This window comes from Salvelinus fontinalis, chromosome 19 (assembly GCF_029448725.1).
Source record: "Salvelinus fontinalis isolate EN_2023a chromosome 19, ASM2944872v1, whole genome shotgun sequence".
In the NCBI taxonomy this organism is placed as follows: Eukaryota; Metazoa; Chordata; class Actinopteri; order Salmoniformes; family Salmonidae; genus Salvelinus; species Salvelinus fontinalis.
The window spans coordinates 38993837-39021503 of record NC_074683.1 but is presented as its reverse complement, the minus strand read 5'-3'; the positions used below and the strand labels follow the sequence as shown (position 1 = coordinate 39021503).

At 35.5% G+C, this 27667-nt stretch overlaps 1 protein-coding gene across 10 annotated transcripts in view; it reads left to right on the top strand.

Moving 5' to 3' along the window:
• The window catches only part of LOC129816711 (alkyldihydroxyacetonephosphate synthase, peroxisomal-like), a 65796-nt gene that overhangs the window by 31051 nt on the left and 7078 nt on the right, over positions 1–27667 (top strand). For 8 of the 10 annotated variants that reach the window (XR_008753597.1, XR_008753596.1, XM_055871519.1 and 5 more), the window contains 3 exons: positions 25780–25869; positions 27245–27344; positions 27512–27569. Coding sequence is in view for 8 of the 10 variants with exons in the window: in XM_055871519.1 (XP_055727494.1) it covers positions 25780–25869; positions 27245–27344; positions 27512–27569 (248 nt within the window). In the remaining 2 variants the exon portion in view is untranslated. Of the gene's footprint in view, positions 1–25779; positions 25870–27244; positions 27345–27511; positions 27570–27667 lie in introns of those variants that run through there. The other 2 variants (XM_055871517.1, XM_055871522.1) reach the window with 2 other exon arrangements.

The window sequence follows — 27667 nt, the reverse complement described above, 5'->3', positions numbered from 1 at the left end:
ATTATCTTCATGATATGTTTCCTGTGTTGTATTATCTTCATGATATGTTTCCTGTGTTGTATTATCTTCATGATATGTTTCCTGTGTTGTATTATCTTCATGATATGTTTCCTGTGTTGTATTATCTTCATGATATGTTTCCTGTGTTGTCTGTCTTCAGGGTATTATCTTCATGATATGTTTCCTGTGTTGTATTATCTTCATGATATGTTTCCTGTGTTGTATTATCTTCATGATATGTTTCCTGTGTTGTATTATCTTCATGATATGTTTCCTGTGTTGTCTGTCTTCAGGGTATTATCTTCATGATATGTTTCCTGTGTTGTCTGTCTTCAGGTATATCTTCATGATATGTTTCCTGTGTTGTCTGTCTTCAGGGTATTATCTTCATGATATGTTTCCTGTGTTGTATTATCTTCATGATATGTTTCCTGTGTTGTCTGTCTTCAGGGTATTATCTTCATGATATGTTTCCTGTGTTGTCTGTCTTCAGGGTATTATCTTCATGATATGTTTCCTGTGTTGTCTGTCTTCAGGGTATTATCTTCATGATATGTTTCCTGTGTTGTATTATCTTCATGATATGTTTCCTGTGTTGTCTGTCTTCAGGGTATTATCTTCATGATATGTTTCCTGTGTTGTATTATCTTCATGATATGTTTCCTGTGTTGTCTGTCTTCAGGGTATTATCTTCATGATATGTTTCCTGTGTTGTCTGTCTTCAGGGTATTATCTTCATGATATGTTTCCTGTGTTGTCTGTCTTCAGGGTATTATCTTCATGATATGTTTCCTGTGTTGTATTATCTTCATGATATGTTTCCTGTGTTGTCTGTCTTCAGGGTATTATCTTCATGATATGTTTCCTGTGTTGTATTATCTTCATGATATGTTTCCTGTGTTGTATTATCTTCATGATATGTTTCCTGTGTTGTCTGTCTTCAGGGTATTATCTTCATGATATGTTTCCTGTGTTGTATTATCTTCATGATATGTTTCCTGTGTTGTATTATCTTCATGATATGTTTCCTGTGTTGTATTATCTTCATGATATGTTTCCTGTGTTGTCTGTCTTCAGGGTATTATCTTCATGATATGTTTCCTGTGTTGTATTATCTTCATGATATGTTTCCTGTGTTGTATTATCTTCATGATATGTTTCCTGTGTTGTCTGTCTTCAGGGTATTATCTTCATGATATGTTTCCTGTGTTGTCTGTCTTCAGGGTATTATCTTCATGATATGTTTCCTGTGTTGTCTGTCTTCAGGATATATCTTCATGATATGTTTCCTGTGTTGTCTGTCTTCAGGGTATTATCTTCATGATATGTTTCCTGTGTTGTATTATCTTCATGATATGTTTCCTGTGTTGTCTGTCTTCAGGGTATTATCTTCATGATATGTTTCCTGTGTTGTCTGTCTTCAGGGTATTATCTTCATGATATGTTTCCTGTGTTGTATTATCTTCATGATATGTTTCCTGTGTTGTATTATCTTCATGATATGTTTCCTGTGTTGTATTATCTTCATGATATGTTTCCTGTGTTGTATTATCTTCATGATATGTTTCCTGTGTTGTCTGTCTTCAGGGTATTATCTTCATGATATGTTTCCTGTGTTGTATTATCTTCATGATATGTTTCCTGTGTTGTATTATCTTCATGATATGTTTCCTGTGTTGTATTATCTTCATGATATGTTTCCTGTGTTGTATTATCTTCATGATATGTTTCCTGTGTTGTCTGTCTTCAGGGTATTATCTTCATGATATGTTTCCTGTGTTGTATTATCTTCATGATATGTTTCCTGTGTTGTATTATCTTCATGATATGTTTCCTGTGTTGTCTGTCTTCAGGGTATTATCTTCATGATATGTTTCCTGTGTTGTCTGTCTTCAGGGTATTATCTTCATGATATGTTTCCTGTGTTGTCTGTCTTCAGGTATATCTTCATGATATGTTTCCTGTGTTGTCTGTCTTCAGGGTATTATCTTCATGATATGTTTCCTGTGTTGTATTATCTTCATGATATGTTTCCTGTGTTGTCTGTCTTCAGGGTATTATCTTCATGATATGTTTCCTGTGTTGTCTGTCTTCAGGGTATTATCTTCATGATATGTTTCCTGTGTTGTATTATCTTCATGATATGTTTCCTGTGTTGTATTATCTTCATGATATGTTTCCTGTGTTGTATTATCTTCATGATATGTTTCCTGTGTTGTATTATCTTCATGATATGTTTCCTGTGTTGTCTGTCTTCAGGGTATTATCTTCATGATATGTTTCCTGTGTTGTCTGTCTTCAGGGTATTATCTTCATGATATGTTTCCTGTGTTGTCTGTCTTCAGGGTATTATCTTCATGATATGTTTCCTGTGTTGTCTGTCTTCAGGATATTATCTTCATGATATGTTTCCTGTGTTGTCTGTCTTCAGGGTATTATCTTCATGATATGTTTCCTGTGTTGTATTATCTTCATGATATGTTTCCTGTGTTGTCTGTCTTCAGGGTATTATCTTCATGATATGTTTCCTGTGTTGTCTGTCTTCAGGGTATTATCTTCATGATATGTTTCCTGTGTTGTATTATCTTCATGATATGTTTCCTGTGTTGTATTATCTTCATGATATGTTTCCTGTGTTGTCTGTCTTCAGGGTATTATCTTCATGATATGTTTCCTGTGTTGTCTGTCTTCAGGGTATTATCTTCATGATATGTTTCCTGTGTTGTCTGTCTTCAGGGTATTATCTTCATGATATGTTTCCTGTGTTGTCTGTCTTCAGGGTATTATCTTCATGATATGTTTCCTGTGTTGTCTGTCTTCAGGGTATTATCTTCATGATATGTTTCCTGTGTTGTCTGTCTTCAGGGTATTATCTTCATGATATGTTTCCTGTGTTGTATTATCTTCATGATATGTTTCCTGTGTTGTCTGTCTTCAGGGTATTATCTTCATGATATGTTTCCTGTGTTGTATTATCTTCATGATATGTTTCCTGTGTTGTCTGTCTTCAGGGTATTATCTTCATGATATGTTTCCTGTGTTGTCTGTCTTCAGGGTATTATCTTCATGATATGTTTCCTGTGTTGTCTGTCTTCAGGTATTATCTTCATGATATGTTTCCTGTGTTGTCTGTCTTCAGGGTATTATCTTCATGATATGTTTCCTGTGTTGTATTATCTTCATGATATGTTTCCTGTGTTGTCTGTCTTCAGGGTATTATCTTCATGATATGTTTCCTGTGTTGTCTGTCTTCAGGGTATTATCTTCATGATATGTTTCCTGTGTTGTCTGTCTTCAGGGTATTATCTTCATGATATGTTTCCTGTGTTGTCTGTCTTCAGGGTATTATCTTCATGATATGTTTCCTGTGTTGTATTATCTTCATGATATGTTTCCTGTGTTGTCTGTCTTCAGGGTATTATCTTCATGATATGTTTCCTGTGTTGTCTGTCTTCAGGGTATTATCTTCATGATATGTTTCCTGTGTTGTATTATCTTCATGATATGTTTCCTGTGTTGTCTGTCTTCAGGGTATTATCTTCATGATATGTTTCCTGTGTTGTATTATCTTCATGATATGTTTCCTGTGTTGTCTGTCTTCAGGGTATTATCTTCATGATATGTTTCCTGTGTTGTCTGTCTTCAGGGTATTATCTTCATGATATGTTTCCTGTGTTGTATTATCTTCATGATATGTTTCCTGTTGTCTGTCATTATCTTCATGATATGTTTCCTGTGTTGTATTATCTTCATGATATGTTTCCTGTGTTGTATTATCTTCATGATATGTTTCCTGTGTTGTCTGTCTTCAGGGTATTATCTTCATGATATGTTTCCTGTGTTGTATTATCTTCATGATATGTTTCCTGTGTTGTATTATCTTCATGATATGTTTCCTGTGTTGTATTATCTTCATGATATGTTTCCTGTGTTGTCTGTCTTCAGGGTATTATCTTCATGATATGTTTCCTGTGTTGTCTGTCTTCAGGGTATTATCTTCATGATATGTTTCCTGTGTTGTCTGTCTTCAGGGTATTATCTTCATGATATGTTTCCTGTGTTGTATTATCTTCATGATATGTTTCCTGTGTTGTCTGTCTTCAGGGTATTATCTTCATGATATGTTTCCTGTGTTGTCTGTCTTCAGGGTATTATCTTCATGATATGTTTCCTGTGTTGTCTGTCTTCAGGGTATTATCTTCATGATATGTTTCCTGTGTTGTATTATCTTCATGATATGTTTCCTGTGTTGTCTGTCTTCAGGGTATTATCTTCATGATATGTTTCCTGTGTTGTATTATCTTCATGATATGTTTCCTGTGTTGTCTGTCTTCAGGGTATTATCTTCATGATATGTTTCCTGTGTTGTCTGTCTTCAGGGTATTATCTTCATGATATGTTTCCTGTGTTGTATTATCTTCATGATATGTTTCCTGTGTTGTATTATCTTCATGATATGTTTCCTGTGTTGTATTATCTTCATGATATGTTTCCTGTGTTGTATTATCTTCATGATATGTTTCCTGTGTTGTCTGTCTTCAGGGTATTATCTTCATGATATGTTTCCTGTGTTGTATTATCTTCATGATATGTTTCCTGTGTTGTATTATCTTCATGATATGTTTCCTGTGTTGTCTGTCTTCAGGGTATTATCTTCATGATATGTTTCCTGTGTTGTATTATCTTCATGATATGTTTCCTGTGTTGTATTATCTTCATGATATGTTTCCTGTGTTGTATTATCTTCATGATATGTTTCCTGTGTTGTATTATCTTCATGATATGTTTCCTGTGTTGTCTGTCTTCAGGGTATTATCTTCATGATATGTTTCCTGTGTTGTATTATCTTCATGATATGTTTCCTGTGTTGTATTATCTTCATGATATGTTTCCTGTGTTGTCTGTCTTCAGGGTATTATCTTCATGATATGTTTCCTGTGTTGTCTGTCTTCAGGGTATTATCTTCATGATATGTTTCCTGTGTTGTCTGTCTTCAGGTATATCTTCATGATATGTTTCCTGTGTTGTCTGTCTTCAGGGTATTATCTTCATGATATGTTTCCTGTGTTGTATTATCTTCATGATATGTTTCCTGTGTTGTCTGTCTTCAGGGTATTATCTTCATGATATGTTTCCTGTGTTGTCTGTCTTCAGGGTATTATCTTCATGATATGTTTCCTGTGTTGTATTATCTTCATGATATGTTTCCTGTGTTGTATTATCTTCATGATATGTTTCCTGTGTTGTATTATCTTCATGATATGTTTCCTGTGTTGTATTATCTTCATGATATGTTTCCTGTGTTGTCTGTCTTCAGGGTATTATCTTCATGATATGTTTCCTGTGTTGTATTATCTTCATGATATGTTTCCTGTGTTGTATTATCTTCATGATATGTTTCCTGTGTTGTATTATCTTCATGATATGTTTCCTGTGTTGTCTGTCTTCAGGGTATTATCTTCATGATATGTTTCCTGTGTTGTATTATCTTCATGATATGTTTCCTGTGTTGTATTATCTTCATGATATGTTTCCTGTGTTGTCTGTCTTCAGGGTATTATCTTCATGATATGTTTCCTGTGTTGTCTGTCTTCAGGGTATTATCTTCATGATATGTTTCCTGTGTTGTCTGTCTTCAGGTATTATCTTCATGATATGTTTCCTGTGTTGTCTGTCTTCAGGGTATTATCTTCATGATATGTTTCCTGTGTTGTATTATCTTCATGATATGTTTCCTGTGTTGTCTGTCTTCAGGGTATTATCTTCATGATATGTTTCCTGTGTTGTCTGTCTTCAGGGTATTATCTTCATGATATGTTTCCTGTGTTGTATTATCTTCATGATATGTTTCCTGTGTTGTCATTATCTTCATGATATGTTTCCTGTGTTGTATTATCTTCATGATATGTTTCCTGTGTTGTATTATCTTCATGATATGTTTCCTGTGTTGTCTGTCTTCAGGGTATTATCTTCATGATATGTTTCCTGTGTTGTCTGTCTTCAGGGTATTATCTTCATGATATGTTTCCTGTGTTGTCTGTCTTCAGGGTATTATCTTCATGATATGTTTCCTGTGTTGTCTGTCTTCAGGTATATCTTCATGATATGTTTCCTGTGTTGTCTGTCTTCAGGGTATTATCTTCATGATATGTTTCCTGTGTTGTATTATCTTCATGATATGTTTCCTGTGTTGTCTGTCTTCAGGGTATTATCTTCATGATATGTTTCCTGTGTTGTCTGTCTTCAGGGTATTATCTTCATGATATGTTTCCTGTGTTGTATTATCTTCATGATATGTTTCCTGTGTTGTATTATCTTCATGATATGTTTCCTGTGTTGTCTGTCTTCAGGGTATTATCTTCATGATATGTTTCCTGTGTTGTCTGTCTTCAGGGTATTATCTTCATGATATGTTTCCTGTGTTGTCTGTCTTCAGGGTATTATCTTCATGATATGTTTCCTGTGTTGTCTGTCTTCAGGGTATTATCTTCATGATATGTTTCCTGTGTTGTCTGTCTTCAGGGTATTATCTTCATGATATGTTTCCTGTGTTGTATTATCTTCATGATATGTTTCCTGTGTTGTCTGTCTTCAGGGTATTATCTTCATGATATGTTTCCTGTGTTGTCTGTCTTCAGGGTATTATCTTCATGATATGTTTCCTGTGTTGTATTATCTTCATGATATGTTTCCTGTGTTGTCTGTCTTCAGGGTATTATCTTCATGATATGTTTCCTGTGTTGTATTATCTTCATGATATGTTTCCTGTGTTGTCTGTCTTCAGGGTATTATCTTCATGATATGTTTCCTGTGTTGTCTGTCTTCAGGGTATTATCTTCATGATATGTTTCCTGTGTTGTCTGTCTTCAGGGTATTATCTTCATGATATGTTTCCTGTGTTGTCTGTCTTCAGGGTATTATCTTCATGATATGTTTCCTGTGTTGTATTATCTTCATGATATGTTTCCTGTGTTGTCTGTCTTCAGGGTATTATCTTCATGATATGTTTCCTGTGTTGTATTATCTTCATGATATGTTTCCTGTGTTGTCTGTCTTCAGGGTATTATCTTCATGATATGTTTCCTGTGTTGTCTGTCTTCAGGGTATTATCTTCATGATATGTTTCCTGTGTTGTATTATCTTCATGATATGTTTCCTGTGTTGTATTATCTTCATGATATGTTTCCTGTGTTGTATTATCTTCATGATATGTTTCCTGTGTTGTATTATCTTCATGATATGTTTCCTGTGTTGTCTGTCTTCAGGGTATTATCTTCATGATATGTTTCCTGTGTTGTATTATCTTCATGATATGTTTCCTGTGTTGTATTATCTTCATGATATGTTTCCTGTGTTGTATTATCTTCATGATATGTTTCCTGTGTTGTCTGTCTTCAGGGTATTATCTTCATGATATGTTTCCTGTGTTGTCTGTCTTCAGGGTATTATCTTCATGATATGTTTCCTGTGTTGTCTGTCTTCAGGTATATCTTCATGATATGTTTCCTGTGTTGTCTGTCTTCAGGGTATTATCTTCATGATATGTTTCCTGTGTTGTATTATCTTCATGATATGTTTCCTGTGTTGTCTGTCTTCAGGGTATTATCTTCATGATATGTTTCCTGTGTTGTCTGTCTTCAGGGTATTATCTTCATGATATGTTTCCTGTGTTGTATTATCTTCATGATATGTTTCCTGTGTTGTATTATCTTCATGATATGTTTCCTGTGTTGTATTATCTTCATGATATGTTTCCTGTGTTGTATTATCTTCATGATATGTTTCCTGTGTTGTCTGTCTTCAGGGTATTATCTTCATGATATGTTTCCTGTGTTGTCTGTCTTCAGGGTATTATCTTCATGATATGTTTCCTGTGTTGTCTGTCTTCAGGGTATTATCTTCATGATATGTTTCCTGTGTTGTCTGTCTTCAGGTATTATCTTCATGATATGTTTCCTGTGTTGTCTGTCTTCAGGGTATTATCTTCATGATATGTTTCCTGTGTTGTATTATCTTCATGATATGTTTCCTGTGTTGTCTGTCTTCAGGGTATTATCTTCATGATATGTTTCCTGTGTTGTCTGTCTTCAGGGTATTATCTTCATGATATGTTTCCTGTGTTGTATTATCTTCATGATATGTTTCCTGTGTTGTATTATCTTCATGATATGTTTCCTGTGTTGTCTGTCTTCAGGGTATTATCTTCATGATATGTTTCCTGTGTTGTCTGTCTTCAGGGTATTATCTTCATGATATGTTTCCTGTGTTGTCTGTCTTCAGGGTATTATCTTCATGATATGTTTCCTGTGTTGTCTGTCTTCAGGGTATTATCTTCATGATATGTTTCCTGTGTTGTCTGTCTTCAGGGTATTATCTTCATGATATGTTTCCTGTGTTGTATTATCTTCATGATATGTTTCCTGTGTTGTCTGTCTTCAGGGTATTATCTTCATGATATGTTTCCTGTGTTGTCTGTCTTCAGGGTATTATCTTCATGATATGTTTCCTGTGTTGTATTATCTTCATGATATGTTTCCTGTGTTGTCTGTCTTCAGGGTATTATCTTCATGATATGTTTCCTGTGTTGTATTATCTTCATGATATGTTTCCTGTGTTGTCTGTCTTCAGGGTATTATCTTCATGATATGTTTCCTGTGTTGTCTGTCTTCAGGGTATTATCTTCATGATATGTTTCCTGTGTTGTCTGTCTTCAGGTATTATCTTCATGATATGTTTCCTGTGTTGTCTGTCTTCAGGGTATTATCTTCATGATATGTTTCCTGTGTTGTATTATCTTCATGATATGTTTCCTGTGTTGTCTGTCTTCAGGGTATTATCTTCATGATATGTTTCCTGTGTTGTCTGTCTTCAGGGTATTATCTTCATGATATGTTTCCTGTGTTGTCTGTCTTCAGGGTATTATCTTCATGATATGTTTCCTGTGTTGTCTGTCTTCAGGGTATTATCTTCATGATATGTTTCCTGTGTTGTATTATCTTCATGATATGTTTCCTGTGTTGTCTGTCTTCAGGGTATTATCTTCATGATATGTTTCCTGTGTTGTCTGTCTTCAGGGTATTATCTTCATGATATGTTTCCTGTGTTGTATTATCTTCATGATATGTTTCCTGTGTTGTCTGTCTTCAGGGTATTATCTTCATGATATGTTTCCTGTGTTGTATTATCTTCATGATATGTTTCCTGTGTTGTCTGTCTTCAGGGTATTATCTTCATGATATGTTTCCTGTGTTGTATTATCTTCATGATATGTTTCCTGTGTTGTCTGTCTTCAGGGTATTATCTTCATGATATGTTTCCTGTGTTGTCTGTCTTCAGGGTATTATCTTCATGATATGTTTCCTGTGTTGTATTATCTTCATGATATGTTTCCTGTGTTGTATTATCTTCATGATATGTTTCCTGTGTTGTATTATCTTCATGATATGTTTCCTGTGTTGTATTATCTTCATGATATGTTTCCTGTGTTGTCTGTCTTCAGGGTATTATCTTCATGATATGTTTCCTGTGTTGTATTATCTTCATGATATGTTTCCTGTGTTGTATTATCTTCATGATATGTTTCCTGTGTTGTATTATCTTCATGATATGTTTCCTGTGTTGTCTGTCTTCAGGGTATTATCTTCATGATATGTTTCCTGTGTTGTCTGTCTTCAGGGTATTATCTTCATGATATGTTTCCTGTGTTGTCTGTCTTCAGGTATTATCTTCATGATATGTTTCCTGTGTTGTCTGTCTTCAGGGTATTATCTTCATGATATGTTTCCTGTGTTGTATTATCTTCATGATATGTTTCCTGTGTTGTCTGTCTTCAGGGTATTATCTTCATGATATGTTTCCTGTGTTGTCTGTCTTCAGGGTATTATCTTCATGATATGTTTCCTGTGTTGTCTGTCTTCAGGGTATTATCTTCATGATATGTTTCCTGTGTTGTCTGTCTTCAGGGTATTATCTTCATGATATGTTTCCTGTGTTGTCTGTCTTCAGGGTATTATCTTCATGATATGTTTCCTGTGTTGTATTATCTTCATGATATGTTTCCTGTGTTGTCTGTCTTCAGGGTATTATCTTCATGATATGTTTCCTGTGTTGTCTGTCTTCAGGGTATTATCTTCATGATATGTTTCCTGTGTTGTATTATCTTCATGATATGTTTCCTGTGTTGTCTGTCTTCAGGGTATTATCTTCATGATATGTTTCCTGTGTTGTATTATCTTCATGATATGTTTCCTGTGTTGTCTGTCTTCAGGGTATTATCTTCATGATATGTTTCCTGTGTTGTCTGTCTTCAGGGTATTATCTTCATGATATGTTTCCTGTGTTGTCTGTCTTCAGGTATTATCTTCATGATATGTTTCCTGTGTTGTCTGTCTTCAGGGTATTATCTTCATGATATGTTTCCTGTGTTGTATTATCTTCATGATATGTTTCCTGTGTTGTCTGTCTTCAGGGTATTATCTTCATGATATGTTTCCTGTGTTGTCTGTCTTCAGGGTATTATCTTCATGATATGTTTCCTGTGTTGTATTATCTTCATGATATGTTTCCTGTGTTGTCTGTCTTCAGGGTATTATCTTCATGATATGTTTCCTGTGTTGTATTATCTTCATGATATGTTTCCTGTGTTGTCTGTCTTCAGGGTATTATCTTCATGATATGTTTCCTGTGTTGTATTATCTTCATGATATGTTTCCTGTGTTGTCTGTCTTCAGGGTATTATCTTCATGATATGTTTCCTGTGTTGTATTATCTTCATGATATGTTTCCTGTGTTGTCTGTCTTCAGGGTATTATCTTCATGATATGTTTCCTGTGTTGTCTGTCTTCAGGGTATTATCTTCATGATATGTTTCCTGTGTTGTATTATCTTCATGATATGTTTCCTGTGTTGTCTGTCTTCAGGGTATTATCTTCATGATATGTTTCCTGTGTTGTCTGTCTTCAGGGTATTATCTTCATGATATGTTTCCTGTGTTGTCTGTCTTCAGGGTATTATCTTCATGATATGTTTCCTGTGTTGTATTATCTTCATGATATGTTTCCTGTGTTGTCTGTCTTCAGGGTATTATCTTCATGATATGTTTCCTGTGTTGTATTATCTTCATGATATGTTTCCTGTGTTGTCTGTCTTCAGGGTATTATCTTCATGATATGTTTCCTGTGTTGTCTGTCTTCAGGGTATTATCTTCATGATATGTTTCCTGTGTTGTATTATCTTCATGATATGTTTCCTGTGTTGTCATTATCTTCATGATATGTTTCCTGTGTTGTATTATCTTCATGATATGTTTCCTGTGTTGTATTATCTTCATGATATGTTTCCTGTGTTGTCTGTCTTCAGGGTATTATCTTCATGATATGTTTCCTGTGTTGTCTGTCTTCAGGGTATTATCTTCATGATATGTTTCCTGTGTTGTATTATCTTCATGATATGTTTCCTGTGTTGTCTGTCTTCAGGGTATTATCTTCATGATATGTTTCCTGTGTTGTATTATCTTCATGATATGTTTCCTGTGTTGTCTGTCTTCAGGGTATTATCTTCATGATATGTTTCCTGTGTTGTATTATCTTCATGATATGTTTCCTGTGTTGTCTGTCTTCAGGGTATTATCTTCATGATATGTTTCCTGTGTTGTATTATCTTCATGATATGTTTCCTGTGTTGTATTATCTTCATGATATGTTTCCTGTGTTGTATTATCTTCATGATATGTTTCCTGTGTTGTCTGTCTTCAGGGTATTATCTTCATGATATGTTTCCTGTGTTGTCTGTCTTCAGGGTATTATCTTCATGATATGTTTCCTGTGTTGTCTGTCTTCAGGTATTATCTTCATGATATGTTTCCTGTGTTGTCTGTCTTCAGGGTATTATCTTCATGATATGTTTCCTGTGTTGTATTATCTTCATGATATGTTTCCTGTGTTGTCTGTCTTCAGGGTATTATCTTCATGATATGTTTCCTGTGTTGTCTGTCTTCAGGGTATTATCTTCATGATATGTTTCCTGTGTTGTCTGTCTTCAGGGTATTATCTTCATGATATGTTTCCTGTGTTGTCTGTCTTCAGGGTATTATCTTCATGATATGTTTCCTGTGTTGTCTGTCTTCAGGGTATTATCTTCATGATATGTTTCCTGTGTTGTCTGTCTTCAGGGTATTATCTTCATGATATGTTTCCTGTGTTGTATTATCTTCATGATATGTTTCCTGTGTTGTCTGTCTTCAGGGTATTATCTTCATGATATGTTTCCTGTGTTGTCTGTCTTCAGGGTATTATCTTCATGATATGTTTCCTGTGTTGTATTATCTTCATGATATGTTTCCTGTGTTGTCTGTCTTCAGGGTATTATCTTCATGATATGTTTCCTGTGTTGTATTATCTTCATGATATGTTTCCTGTGTTGTCTGTCTTCAGGGTATTATCTTCATGATATGTTTCCTGTGTTGTCTGTCTTCAGGGTATTATCTTCATGATATGTTTCCTGTGTTGTCTGTCTTCAGGTATTATCTTCATGATATGTTTCCTGTGTTGTCTGTCTTCAGGGTATTATCTTCATGATATGTTTCCTGTGTTGTATTATCTTCATGATATGTTTCCTGTGTTGTCTGTCTTCAGGATATTATCTTCATGATATGTTTCCTGTGTTGTCTGTCTTCAGGGTATTATCTTCATGATATGTTTCCTGTGTTGTATTATCTTCATGATATGTTTCCTGTGTTGTCTGTCTTCAGGGTATTATCTTCATGATATGTTTCCTGTGTTGTATTATCTTCATGATATGTTTCCTGTGTTGTCTGTCTTCAGGGTATTATCTTCATGATATGTTTCCTGTGTTGTATTATCTTCATGATATGTTTCCTGTGTTGTCTGTCTTCAGGGTATTATCTTCATGATATGTTTCCTGTGTTGTATTATCTTCATGATATGTTTCCTGTGTTGTCTGTCTTCAGGGTATTATCTTCATGATATGTTTCCTGTGTTGTCTGTCTTCAGGGTATTATCTTCATGATATGTTTCCTGTGTTGTCTGTCTTCAGGGTATTATCTTCATGATATGTTTCCTGTGTTGTATTATCTTCATGATATGTTTCCTGTGTTGTCTGTCTTCAGGGTATTATCTTCATGATATGTTTCCTGTGTTGTATTATCTTCATGATATGTTTCCTGTGTTGTCTGTCTTCAGGGTATTATCTTCATGATATGTTTCCTGTGTTGTCTGTCTTCAGGGTATTATCTTCATGATATGTTTCCTGTGTTGTATTATCTTCATGATATGTTTCCTGTGTTGTATTATCTTCATGATATGTTTCCTGTGTTGTATTATCTTCATGATATGTTTCCTGTGTTGTATTATCTTCATGATATGTTTCCTGTGTTGTCTGTCTTCAGGGTATTATCTTCATGATATGTTTCCTGTGTTGTATTATCTTCATGATATGTTTCCTGTGTTGTATTATCTTCATGATATGTTTCCTGTGTTGTATTATCTTCATGATATGTTTCCTGTGTTGTCTGTCTTCAGGGTATTATCTTCATGATATGTTTCCTGTGTTGTCTGTCTTCAGGGTATTATCTTCATGATATGTTTCCTGTGTTGTCTGTCTTCAGGATAATATCTTCATGATATGTTTCCTGTGTTGTCTGTCTTCAGGGTATTATCTTCATGATATGTTTCCTGTGTTGTATTATCTTCATGATATGTTTCCTGTGTTGTCTGTCTTCAGGGTATTATCTTCATGATATGTTTCCTGTGTTGTCTGTCTTCAGGGTATTATCTTCATGATATGTTTCCTGTGTTGTATTATCTTCATGATATGTTTCCTGTGTTGTATTATCTTCATGATATGTTTCCTGTGTTGTATTATCTTCATGATATGTTTCCTGTGTTGTATTATCTTCATGATATGTTTCCTGTGTTGTCTGTCTTCAGGGTATTATCTTCATGATATGTTTCCTGTGTTGTATTATCTTCATGATATGTTTCCTGTGTTGTATTATCTTCATGATATGTTTCCTGTGTTGTATTATCTTCATGATATGTTTCCTGTGTTGTCTGTCTTCAGGGTATTATCTTCATGATATGTTTCCTGTGTTGTCTGTCTTCAGGGTATTATCTTCATGATATGTTTCCTGTGTTGTCTGTCTTCAGGATAATATCTTCATGATATGTTTCCTGTGTTGTCTGTCTTCAGGGTATTATCTTCATGATATGTTTCCTGTGTTGTATTATCTTCATGATATGTTTCCTGTGTTGTCTGTCTTCAGGGTATTATCTTCATGATATGTTTCCTGTGTTGTCTGTCTTCAGGGTATTATCTTCATGATATGTTTCCTGTGTTGTATTATCTTCATGATATGTTTCCTGTGTTGTATTATCTTCATGATATGTTTCCTGTGTTGTCTGTCTTCAGGGTATTATCTTCATGATATGTTTCCTGTGTTGTCTGTCTTCAGGGTATTATCTTCATGATATGTTTCCTGTGTTGTCTGTCTTCAGGGTATTATCTTCATGATATGTTTCCTGTGTTGTCTGTCTTCAGGGTATTATCTTCATGATATGTTTCCTGTGTTGTCTGTCTTCAGGGTATTATCTTCATGATATGTTTCCTGTGTTGTCTGTCTTCAGGGTATTATCTTCATGATATGTTTCCTGTGTTGTATTATCTTCATGATATGTTTCCTGTGTTGTCTGTCTTCAGGGTATTATCTTCATGATATGTTTCCTGTGTTGTCTGTCTTCAGGGTATTATCTTCATGATATGTTTCCTGTGTTGTATTATCTTCATGATATGTTTCCTGTGTTGTCTGTCTTCAGGGTATTATCTTCATGATATGTTTCCTGTGTTGTATTATCTTCATGATATGTTTCCTGTGTTGTCTGTCTTCAGGGTATTATCTTCATGATATGTTTCCTGTGTTGTCTGTCTTCAGGGTATTATCTTCATGATATGTTTCCTGTGTTGTCTGTCTTCAGGATATTATCTTCATGATATGTTTCCTGTGTTGTCTGTCTTCAGGGTATTATCTTCATGATATGTTTCCTGTGTTGTATTATCTTCATGATATGTTTCCTGTGTTGTCTGTCTTCAGGGTATTATCTTCATGATATGTTTCCTGTGTTGTCTGTCTTCAGGGTATTATCTTCATGATATGTTTCCTGTGTTGTATTATCTTCATGATATGTTTCCTGTGTTGTCTGTCTTCAGGGTATTATCTTCATGATATGTTTCCTGTGTTGTATTATCTTCATGATATGTTTCCTGTGTTGTCTGTCTTCAGGGTATTATCTTCATGATATGTTTCCTGTGTTGTCTGTCTTCAGGGTATTATCTTCATGATATGTTTCCTGTGTTGTCTGTCTTCAGGGTATTATCTTCATGATATGTTTCCTGTGTTGTCTGTCTTCAGGGTATTATCTTCATGATATGTTTCCTGTGTTGTATTATCTTCATGATATGTTTCCTGTGTTGTCTGTCTTCAGGGTATTATCTTCATGATATGTTTCCTGTGTTGTCTGTCTTCAGGGTATTATCTTCATGATATGTTTCCTGTGTTGTATTATCTTCATGATATGTTTCCTGTGTTGTCTGTCTTCAGGGTATTATCTTCATGATATGTTTCCTGTGTTGTATTATCTTCATGATATGTTTCCTGTGTTGTCTGTCTTCAGGGTATTATCTTCATGATATGTTTCCTGTGTTGTCTGTCTTCAGGGTATTATCTTCATGATATGTTTCCTGTGTTGTCTGTCTTCAGGATATTATCCTCATGATATGTTTCCTGTGTTGTCTGTCTTCAGGGTATTATCTTCATGATATGTTTCCTGTGTTGTATTATCTTCATGATATGTTTCCTGTGTTGTCTGTCTTCAGGGTATTATCTTCATGATATGTTTCCTGTGTTGTCTGTCTTCAGGGTATTATCTTCATGATATGTTTCCTGTGTTGTATTATCTTCATGATATGTTTCCTGTGTTGTCTGTCTTCAGGGTATTATCTTCATGATATGTTTCCTGTGTTGTATTATCTTCATGATATGTTTCCTGTGTTGTCTGTCTTCAGGGTATTATCTTCATGATATGTTTCCTGTGTTGTATTATCTTCATGATATGTTTCCTGTGTTGTCTGTCTTCAGGGTATTATCTTCATGATATGTTTCCTGTGTTGTATTATCTTCATGATATGTTTCCTGTGTTGTCTGTCTTCAGGGTATTATCCTCATGATATGTTTCCTGTGTTGTCTGTCTTCAGGGTATTATCTTCATGATATGTTTCCTGTGTTGTATTATCTTCATGATATGTTTCCTGTGTTGTCTGTCTTCAGGGTATTATCTTCATGATATGTTTCCTGTGTTGTCTGTCTTCAGGGTATTATCTTCATGATATGTTTCCTGTGTTGTCTGTCTTCAGGGTATTATCTTCATGATATGTTTCCTGTGTTGTATTATCTTCATGATATGTTTCCTGTGTTGTCTGTCTTCAGGGTATTATCTTCATGATATGTTTCCTGTGTTGTATTATCTTCATGATATGTTTCCTGTGTTGTCTGTCTTCAGGGTATTATCTTCATGATATGTTTCCTGTGTTGTCTGTCTTCAGGGTATTATCTTCATGATATGTTTCCTGTGTTGTATTATCTTCATGATATGTTTCCTGTGTTGTATTATCTTCATGATATGTTTCCTGTGTTGTATTATCTTCATGATATGTTTCCTGTGTTGTATTATCTTCATGATATGTTTCCTGTGTTGTCTGTCTTCAGGGTATTATCTTCATGATATGTTTCCTGTGTTGTATTATCTTCATGATATGTTTCCTGTGTTGTATTATCTTCATGATATGTTTCCTGTGTTGTATTATCTTCATGATATGTTTCCTGTGTTGTCTGTCTTCAGGGTATTATCTTCATGATATGTTTCCTGTGTTGTCTGTCTTCAGGGTATTATCTTCATGATATGTTTCCTGTGTTGTCTGTCTTCAGGATAATATCTTCATGATATGTTTCCTGTGTTGTCTGTCTTCAGGGTATTATCTTCATGATATGTTTCCTGTGTTGTATTATCTTCATGATATGTTTCCTGTGTTGTCTGTCTTCAGGGTATTATCTTCATGATATGTTTCCTGTGTTGTCTGTCTTCAGGGTATTATCTTCATGATATGTTTCCTGTGTTGTATTATCTTCATGATATGTTTCCTGTGTTGTATTATCTTCATGATATGTTTCCTGTGTTGTATTATCTTCATGATATGTTTCCTGTGTTGTATTATCTTCATGATATGTTTCCTGTGTTGTATTATCTTCATGATATGTTTCCTGTGTTGTCTGTCTTCAGGGTATTATCTTCATGATATGTTTCCTGTGTTGTCTGTCTTCAGGGTATTATCTTCATGATATGTTTCCTGTGTTGTCTGTCTTCAGGATAATATCTTCATGATATGTTTCCTGTGTTGTCTGTCTTCAGGGTATTATCTTCATGATATGTTTCCTGTGTTGTATTATCTTCATGATATGTTTCCTGTGTTGTCTGTCTTCAGGGTATTATCTTCATGATATGTTTCCTGTGTTGTCTGTCTTCAGGGTATTATCTTCATGATATGTTTCCTGTGTTGTATTATCTTCATGATATGTTTCCTGTGTTGTATTATCTTCATGATATGTTTCCTGTGTTGTCTGTCTTCAGGGTATTATCTTCATGATATGTTTCCTGTGTTGTCTGTCTTCAGGGTATTATCTTCATGATATGTTTCCTGTGTTGTCTGTCTTCAGGGTATTATCTTCATGATATGTTTCCTGTGTTGTCTGTCTTCAGGGTATTATCTTCATGATATGTTTCCTGTGTTGTCTGTCTTCAGGGTATTATCTTCATGATATGTTTCCTGTGTTGTATTATCTTCATGATATGTTTCCTGTGTTGTCTGTCTTCAGGGTATTATCTTCATGATATGTTTCCTGTGTTGTCTGTCTTCAGGGTATTATCTTCATGATATGTTTCCTGTGTTGTATTATCTTCATGATATGTTTCCTGTGTTGTCTGTCTTCAGGGTATTATCTTCATGATATGTTTCCTGTGTTGTATTATCTTCATGATATGTTTCCTGTGTTGTCTGTCTTCAGGATATTATCTTCATGATATGTTTCCTGTGTTGTCTGTCTTCAGGGTATTATCCTCATGAAATGTTTCCTGTGTTGTCTGTCTTCAGGATATTATCCTCATGATATGTTTCCTGTGTTGTCTGTCTTCAGGGTATTATCTTCATGATATGTTTCCTGTGTTGTATTATCTTCATGATATGTTTCCTGTGTTGTCTGTCTTCAGGATATTATCTTCATGATATGTTTCCTGTGTTGTCTGTCTTCAGGGTATTATCTTCATGATATGTTTCCTGTGTTGTATTATCTTCATGATATGTTTCCTGTGTTGTCTGTCTTCAGGGTATTATCTTCATGATATGTTTCCTGTGTTGTATTATCTTCATGATATGTTTCCTGTGTTGTCTGTCTTCAGGGTATTATCTTCATGATATGTTTCCTGTGTTGTATTATCTTCATGATATGTTTCCTGTGTTGTCTGTCTTCAGGGTATTATCTTCATGATATGTTTCCTGTGTTGTATTATCTTCATGATATGTTTCCTGTGTTGTCTGTCTTCAGGGTATTATCCTCATGATATGTTTCCTGTGTTGTCTGTCTTCAGGGTATTATCTTCATGATATGTTTCCTGTGTTGTATTATCTTCATGATATGTTTCCTGTGTTGTCTGTCTTCAGGGTATTATCTTCATGATATGTTTCCTGTGTTGTATTATCTTCATGATATGTTTCCTGTGTTGTATTATCTTCATGATATGTTTCCTGTGTTGTATTATCTTCATGATATGTTTCCTGTGTTGTATTATCTTCATGATATGTTTCCTGTGTTGTCTGTCTTCAGGGTATTATCTTCATGATATGTTTCCTGTGTTGTATTATCTTCATGATATGTTTCCTGTGTTGTATTATCTTCATGATATGTTTCCTGTGTTGTATTATCTTCATGATATGTTTCCTGTGTTGTCTGTCTTCAGGGTATTATCTTCATGATATGTTTCCTGTGTTGTCTGTCTTCAGGGTATTATCTTCATGATATGTTTCCTGTGTTGTCTGTCTTCAGGATAATATCTTCATGATATGTTTCCTGTGTTGTCTGTCTTCAGGGTATTATCTTCATGATATGTTTCCTGTGTTGTATTATCTTCATGATATGTTTCCTGTGTTGTCTGTCTTCAGGGTATTATCTTCATGATATGTTTCCTGTGTTGTCTGTCTTCAGGGTATTATCTTCATGATATGTTTCCTGTGTTGTATTATCTTCATGATATGTTTCCTGTGTTGTATTATCTTCATGATATGTTTCCTGTGTTGTATTATCTTCATGATATGTTTCCTGTGTTGTATTATCTTCATGATATGTTTCCTGTGTTGTCTGTCTTCAGGGTATTATCTTCATGATATGTTTCCTGTGTTGTATTATCTTCATGATATGTTTCCTGTGTTGTATTATCTTCATGATATGTTTCCTGTGTTGTATTATCTTCATGATATGTTTCCTGTGTTGTCTGTCTTCAGGGTATTATCTTCATGATATGTTTCCTGTGTTGTCTGTCTTCAGGGTATTATCTTCATGATATGTTTCCTGTGTTGTCTGTCTTCAGGATAATATCTTCATGATATGTTTCCTGTGTTGTCTGTCTTCAGGGTATTATCTTCATGATATGTTTCCTGTGTTGTATTATCTTCATGATATGTTTCCTGTGTTGTCTGTCTTCAGGGTATTATCTTCATGATATGTTTCCTGTGTTGTCTGTCTTCAGGGTATTATCTTCATGATATGTTTCCTGTGTTGTATTATCTTCATGATATGTTTCCTGTGTTGTATTATCTTCATGATATGTTTCCTGTGTTGTCTGTCTTCAGGGTATTATCTTCATGATATGTTTCCTGTGTTGTCTGTCTTCAGGGTATTATCTTCATGATATGTTTCCTGTGTTGTCTGTCTTCAGGGTATTATCTTCATGATATGTTTCCTGTGTTGTCTGTCTTCAGGGTATTATCTTCATGATATGTTTCCTGTGTTGTCTGTCTTCAGGGTATTATCTTCATGATATGTTTCCTGTGTTGTATTATCTTCATGATATGTTTCCTGTGTTGTCTGTCTTCAGGGTATTATCTTCATGATATGTTTCCTGTGTTGTCTGTCTTCAGGGTATTATCTTCATGATATGTTTCCTGTGTTGTATTATCTTCATGATATGTTTCCTGTGTTGTCTGTCTTCAGGATATTATCTTCATGATATGTTTCCTGTGTTGTCTGTCTTCAGGGTATTATCCTCATGAAATGTTTCCTCTGTTGTCTGTCTTCAGGATATTATCCTCATGATATGTTTCCTGTGTTGTCTGTCTTCAGGGTATTATCTTCATGATATGTTTCCTGTGTTGTATTATCTTCATGATATGTTTCCTGTGTTGTCTGTCTTCAGGGTATTATCTTCATGATATGTTTCCTGTGTTGTCTGTCTTCAGGGTATTATCTTCATGATATGTTTCCTGTGTTGTATTATCTTCATGATATGTTTCCTGTGTTGTCTGTCTTCAGGGTATTATCTTCATGATATGTTTCCTGTGTTGTATTATCTTCATGATATGTTTCCTGTGTTGTCTGTCTTCAGGGTATTATCTTCATGATATGTTTCCTGTGTTGTATTATCTTCATGATATGTTTCCTGTGTTGTCTGTCTTCAGGGTATTATCTTCATGATATGTTTCCTGTGTTGTCTGTCTTCAGGGTATTATCTTCATGATATGTTTCCTGTGTTGTATTATCTTCATGATATGTTTCCTGTGTTGTATTATCTTCATGATATGTTTCCTGTGTTGTATTATCTTCATGATATGTTTCCTGTGTTGTATTATCTTCATGATATGTTTCCTGTGTTGTCTGTCTTCAGGGTATTATCTTCATGATATGTTTCCTGTGTTGTATTATCTTCATGATATGTTTCCTGTGTTGTATTATCTTCATGATATGTTTCCTGTGTTGTATTATCTTCATGATATGTTTCCTGTGTTGTCTGTCTTCAGGGTATTATCTTCATGATATGTTTCCTGTGTTGTCTGTCTTCAGGGTATTATCTTCATGATATGTTTCCTGTGTTGTCTGTCTTCAGGATAATATCTTCATGATATGTTTCCTGTGTTGTCTGTCTTCAGGGTATTATCTTCATGATATGTTTCCTGTGTTGTATTATCTTCATGATATGTTTCCTGTGTTGTCTGTCTTCAGGGTATTATCTTCATGATATGTTTCCTGTGTTGTCTGTCTTCAGGGTATTATCTTCATGATATGTTTCCTGTGTTGTCTGTCTTCAGGGTATTATCTTCATGATATGTTTCCTGTGTTGTCTGTCTTCAGGGTATTATCTTCATGATATGTTTCCTGTGTTGTCTGTCTTCAGGGTATTATCTTCATGATATGTTTCCTGTGTTGTATTATCTTCATGATATGTTTCCTGTGTTGTCTGTCTTCAGGGTATTATCTTCATGATATGTTTCCTGTGTTGTCTGTCTTCAGGGTATTATCTTCATGATATGTTTCCTGTGTTGTATTATCTTCATGATATGTTTCCTGTGTTGTATTATCTTCATGATATGTTTCCTGTGTTGTCTGTCTTCAGGGTATTATCTTCATGATATGTTTCCTGTGTTGTATTATCTTCATGATATGTTGTCTGTCTTCAGGATATTATCTTCATGATATGTTTCCTGTGTTGTCTGTCTTCAGGGTATTATCCTCATGAAATGTTTCCTGTGTTGTCTGTCTTCAGGATATTATCCTCATGATATGTTTCCTGTGTTGTCTGTCTTCAGGGTATTATCTTCATGATATGTTTCCTGTGTTGTATTATCTTCATGATATGTTTCCTGTGTTGTCTGTCTTTAGGGTATTATCTTCATGATATGTTTCCTGTGTTGTATTATCTTCATGATATGTTTCCTGTGTTGTCTGTCTTCAGGGTATTATCTTCATGATATGTTTCCTGTGTTGTATTATCTTCATGATATGTTTCCTGTGTTGTCTGTCTTCAGGGTATTATCTTCATGATATGTTTCCTGTGTTGTATTATCTTCATGATATGTTTCCTGTGTTGTATTATCTTCATGATATGTTTCCTGTGTTGTATTATCTTCATGATATGTTTCCTGTGTTGTCTGTCTTCAGGGTATTATCTTCATGATATGTTTCCTGTGTTGTCTGTCTTCAGGGTATTATCTTCATGATATGTTTCCTGTGTTGTCTGTCTTCAGGATAATATCTTCATGATATGTTTCCTGTGTTGTCTGTCTTCAGGGTATTATCTTCATGATATGTTTCCTGTGTTGTATTATCTTCATGATATGTTTCCTGTGTTGTCTGTCTTCAGGGTATTATCTTCATGATATGTTTCCTGTGTTGTCTGTCTTCAGGGTATTATCTTCATGATATGTTTCCTGTGTTGTCTGTCTTCAGGGTATTATCTTCATGATATGTTTCCTGTGTTGTCTGTCTTCAGGGTATTATCTTCATGATATGTTTCCTGTGTTGTATTATCTTCATGATATGTTTCCTGTGTTGTCTGTCTTCAGGGTATTATCTTCATGATATGTTTCCTGTGTTGTCTGTCTTCAGGGTATTATCTTCATGATATGTTTCCTGTGTTGTATTATCTTCATGATATGTTTCCTGTGTTGTCTGTCTTCAGGGTATTATCTTCATGATATGTTTCCTGTGTTGTATTATCTTCATGATATGTTGTCTGTCTTCAGGATATTATCTTCATGATATGTTTCCTGTGTTGTCTGTCTTCAGGGTATTATCCTCATGAAATGTTTCCTGTGTTGTCTGTCTTCAGGATATTATCCTCATGATATGTTTCCTGTGTTGTCTGTCTTCAGGGTATTATCTTCATGATATGTTTCCTGTGTTGTATTATCTTCATGATATGTTTCCTGTGTTGTATTATCTTCATGATATGTTTCCTGTGTTGTCTGTCTTCAGGGTATTATCTTCATGATATGTTTCCTGTGTTGTATTATCTTCATGATATGTTTCCTGTGTTGTATTATCTTCATGATATGTTTCCTGTGTTGTATTATCTTCATGATATGTTTCCTGTGTTGTCTGTCTTCAGGGTATTATCTTCATGATATGTTTCCTGTGTTGTCTGTCTTCAGGGTATTATCTTCATGATATGTTTCCTGTGTTGTCTGTCTTCAGGATAATATCTTCATGATATGTTTCCTGTGTTGTCTGTCTTCAGGGTATTATCTTCATGATATGTTTCCTGTGTTGTATTATCTTCATGATATGTTTCCTGTGTTGTCTGTCTTCAGGGTATTATCTTCATGATATGTTTCCTGTGTTGTCTGTCTTCAGGGTATTATCTTCATGATATGTTTCCTGTGTTGTCTGTCTTCAGGGTATTATCTTCATGATATGTTTCCTGTGTTGTCTGTCTTCAGGGTATTATCTTCATGATATGTTTCCTGTGTTGTCTGTCTTCAGGGTATTATCTTCATGATATGTTTCCTGTGTTGTATTATCTTCATGATATGTTTCCTGTGTTGTCTGTCTTCAGGGTATTATCTTCATGATATGTTTCCTGTGTTGTCTGTCTTCAGGGTATTATCTTCATGATATGTTTCCTGTGTTGTATTATCTTCATGATATGTTTCCTGTGTTGTCTGTCTTCAGGGTATTATCTTCATGATATGTTTCCTGTGTTGTATTATCTTCATGATATGTTGTCTGTCTTCAGGATATTATCTTCATGATATGTTTCCTGTGTTGTCTGTCTTCAGGGTATTATCCTCATGAAATGTTTCCTGTGTTGTCTGTCTTCAGGATATTATCCTCATGATATGTTTCCTGTGTTGTCTGTCTTCAGGGTATTATCTTCATGATATGTTTCCTGTGTTGTATTATCTTCATGATATGTTTCCTGTGTTGTCTGTCTTCAGGATATTATCTTCATGATATGTTTCCTGTGTTGTCTGTCTTTAGGGTATTATCTTCATGATATGTTTCCTGTGTTGTATTATCTTCATGATATGTTTCCTGTGTTGTCTGTCTTCAGGGTATTATCTTCATGATATGTTTCCTGTGTTGTATTATCTTCATGATATGTTTCCTGTGTTGTCTGTCTTCAGGGTATTATCTTCATGATATGTTTCCTGTGTTGTATTATCTTCATGATATGTTTCCTGTGTTGTATTATCTTCATGATATGTTTCCTGTGTTGTATTATCTTCATGATATGTTTCCTGTGTTGTCTGTCTTCAGGGTATTATCTTCATGATATGTTTCCTGTGTTGTCTGTCTTCAGGGTATTATCTTCATGATATGTTTCCTGTGTTGTCTGTCTTCAGGATAATATCTTCATGATATGTTTCCTGTGTTGTCTGTCTTCAGGGTATTATCTTCATGATATGTTTCCTGTGTTGTATTATCTTCATGATATGTTTCCTGTGTTGTCTGTCTTCAGGGTATTATCTTCATGATATGTTTCCTGTGTTGTCTGTCTTCAGGGTATTATCTTCATGATATGTTTCCTGTGTTGTCTGTCTTCAGGGTATTATCTTCATGATATGTTTCCTGTGTTGTCTGTCTTCAGGGTATTATCTTCATGATATGTTTCCTGTGTTGTCTGTCTTCAGGGTATTATCTTCATGATATGTTTCCTGTGTTGTATTATCTTCATGATATGTTTCCTGTGTTGTCTGTCTTCAGGGTATTATCTTCATGATATGTTTCCTGTGTTGTCTGTCTTCAGGGTATTATCTTCATGATATGTTTCCTGTGTTGTATTATCTTCATGATATGTTTCCTGTGTTGTCTGTCTTCAGGGTATTATCTTCATGATATGTTTCCTGTGTTGTATTATCTTCATGATATGTTGTCTGTCTTCAGGATATTATCTTCATGATATGTTTCCTGTGTTGTCTGTCTTCAGGGTATTATCCTCATGAAATGTTTCCTGTGTTGTCTGTCTTCAGGATATTATCCTCATGATATGTTTCCTGTGTTGTCTGTCTTCAGGGTATTATCTTCATGATATGTTTCCTGTGTTGTATTATCTTCATGATATGTTTCCTGTGTTGTCTGTCTTCAGGATATTATCTTCATGATATGTTTCCTGTGTTGTCTGTCTTTAGGGTATTATCTTCATGATATGTTTCCTGTGTTGTATTATCTTCATGATATGTTTCCTGTGTTGTCTGTCTTCAGGGTATTATCTTCATGATATGTTTCCTGTGTTGTATTATCTTCATGATATGTTTCCTGTGTTGTCTGTCTTCAGGGTATTATCTTCATGATATGTTTCCTGTGTTGTATTATCTTCATGATATGTTTCCTGTGTTGTCTGTCTTCAGGGTATTATCTTCATGATATGTTTCCTGTGTTGTATTATCTTCATGATATGTTTCCTGTGTTGTCTGTCTTCAGGGTATTATCCTCATGATATGTTTCCTGTGTTGTCTGTCTTCAGGGTATTATCTTCATGATATGTTTCCTGTGTTGTATTATCTTCATGATATGTTTCCTGTGTTGTCTGTCTTCAGGATATTATCTTCATGATATGTTTCCTGTGTTGTCTGTCTTCAGGGTATTATCCTCATGAAATGTTTCCTGTGTTGTCTGTCTTCAGGATATTATCCTCATGATATGTTTCCTGTGTTGTCTGTCTTCAGGGTATTGGACCTTTGCCAGAATGTCAAAGAGAGAATTATCAGAGAGTGTAGAGAAAGAGGAGTCCAGTTTCAACCGTTGACCTCATGTAGGTACGTTTAGCACCTGTCTCTGTTCCTGCTAAAACACACGTGCTGGTATTGTGGAGGTCATCTTAAACAACCTCTGCATAACCTCTACGTAATGTCTGTCTCCAGCTGGATGATTCAACGACTGTAGGCCGCGGCGGGGGGGACTGTAGGCCGCGGGGGGGGGGGCTGTAGGCCGCCGCGGGGGGGGGACTGTAGGCCGCGGCGGGGGGGGGGGGGCTGTAGGCCGCGGCGGGGGGGCTGCACGTAGTTTGAAAAAAAATCTGTATTGGATCATTGTGGTTGATCATATCCTATGACTATCATCTAAGATGTGTTCTCTGCTATGAGTGGGCCTGTAGTGTGTGACCAGACAGGAGAGGAATCCTGTAACCTTCCTGTGTGACCTGGCAACACACACATTGCCTGCTTCTTGCTCACTGGGGACAAATTAGGGCCCAACCTGATTCCGCTTCAGCCATTCCTTTCCCGTCTGCAGTCTGTCAACAAGATAGATTTGTCCGTTTAACCTCTAGAAGCCAGCGCACCCGCTGAGTGATAGGCCAGGTCACCGGAACAACCGCTCTCCTCACAACAAAAGGGACAAGGGCTTAGAACAAAAAGACACAGAAAAGAAACAGGGAAATCACTTATACACTGTTTACATCCCTGAGGCACAGTGTTGCATTATAAGGGACTAGTTTCATGTTCAATGCAGACATTTTGACCCTGGTTCGAGAGAGTTATAGTAAATATACACATGACTACTATGATGAATGATATCCATCGATTGTTAATGAAAAGGAAATCAAACATTAATTGTGTCACATTAGCCCTGCACTTCTTGAAGAAGAAACAAATAGCCCCTGAATTGTTTTCATCTTTTGAACGGTGCAAAAAATGTCACAGTAATTATTCTAGCTTCTTCTTGCATATTCATGTGAAAGGATCAATCTTTAAGCCAATCATGGCCAGCCAGTGTTGAAGCATGTTGTGTTCTGAACCAATGTAAATGCAGCTCAGAGAATCCAATCAGAGTGTACTGATGGCTATTTTAATATCCTGATAATGGGGCTTTATCTAAGATGGCAGATCCAATGCACCTCTCCTCCGCTTCTCAGAAACCATGAGGGAGAATTGGGTTCAGTGGGAGAGCCCCGCCTCTCAGCTCAGTCTGCATGCCCTCTGATTCAAATTATAAAAAAAAAAATTGCATTAATTGTTACAAAATGGATTTTGGTTCAACAATTTCGACATTTCCCTCTTTAAACTCGTGGAGATAAATTACAGAGGGACGAGTGATGGAAAAGCATTTAAAAACAAATCGCAAGGTGAACAAGCCTATATTTTCTGTTGCGTATATATCATGACGTTAAAACCCTTGTCTCCTGTCTTGCAGAGTGACTCAGACCTATGACTCTGGCGCATGTGTTTACTTCTACTTTGCCTTCAACTACAGAGGACTGGCGGATCCAGTACATACATACCAACAAGTGGAGGTAAATCTACGGAGCATCTGTACTGCCTAACCGCTCAGAGACATGCACTATATCTAACCTGAAACGTTACCCCCTCAGGAGGGAAAATACACAACCATAGTTTAAGGTGATAGTCATAGTTAAATAATGTGTTAATTGATGTATTTATTGATATTGTCCTTTCCCAGCATGCTGCCAGAGAGGAGATCCTAGCCAATGGAGGAAGCCTCTCGCACCACCATGGAGGTAGTCAAGTGAACATCCCAACGTCTAGCCCCGCCCCTACGCCTAGCCCCGCCCCTATGTATAGCCCCGCCCCTGTGTATAGCCACGCCCATTCGCCT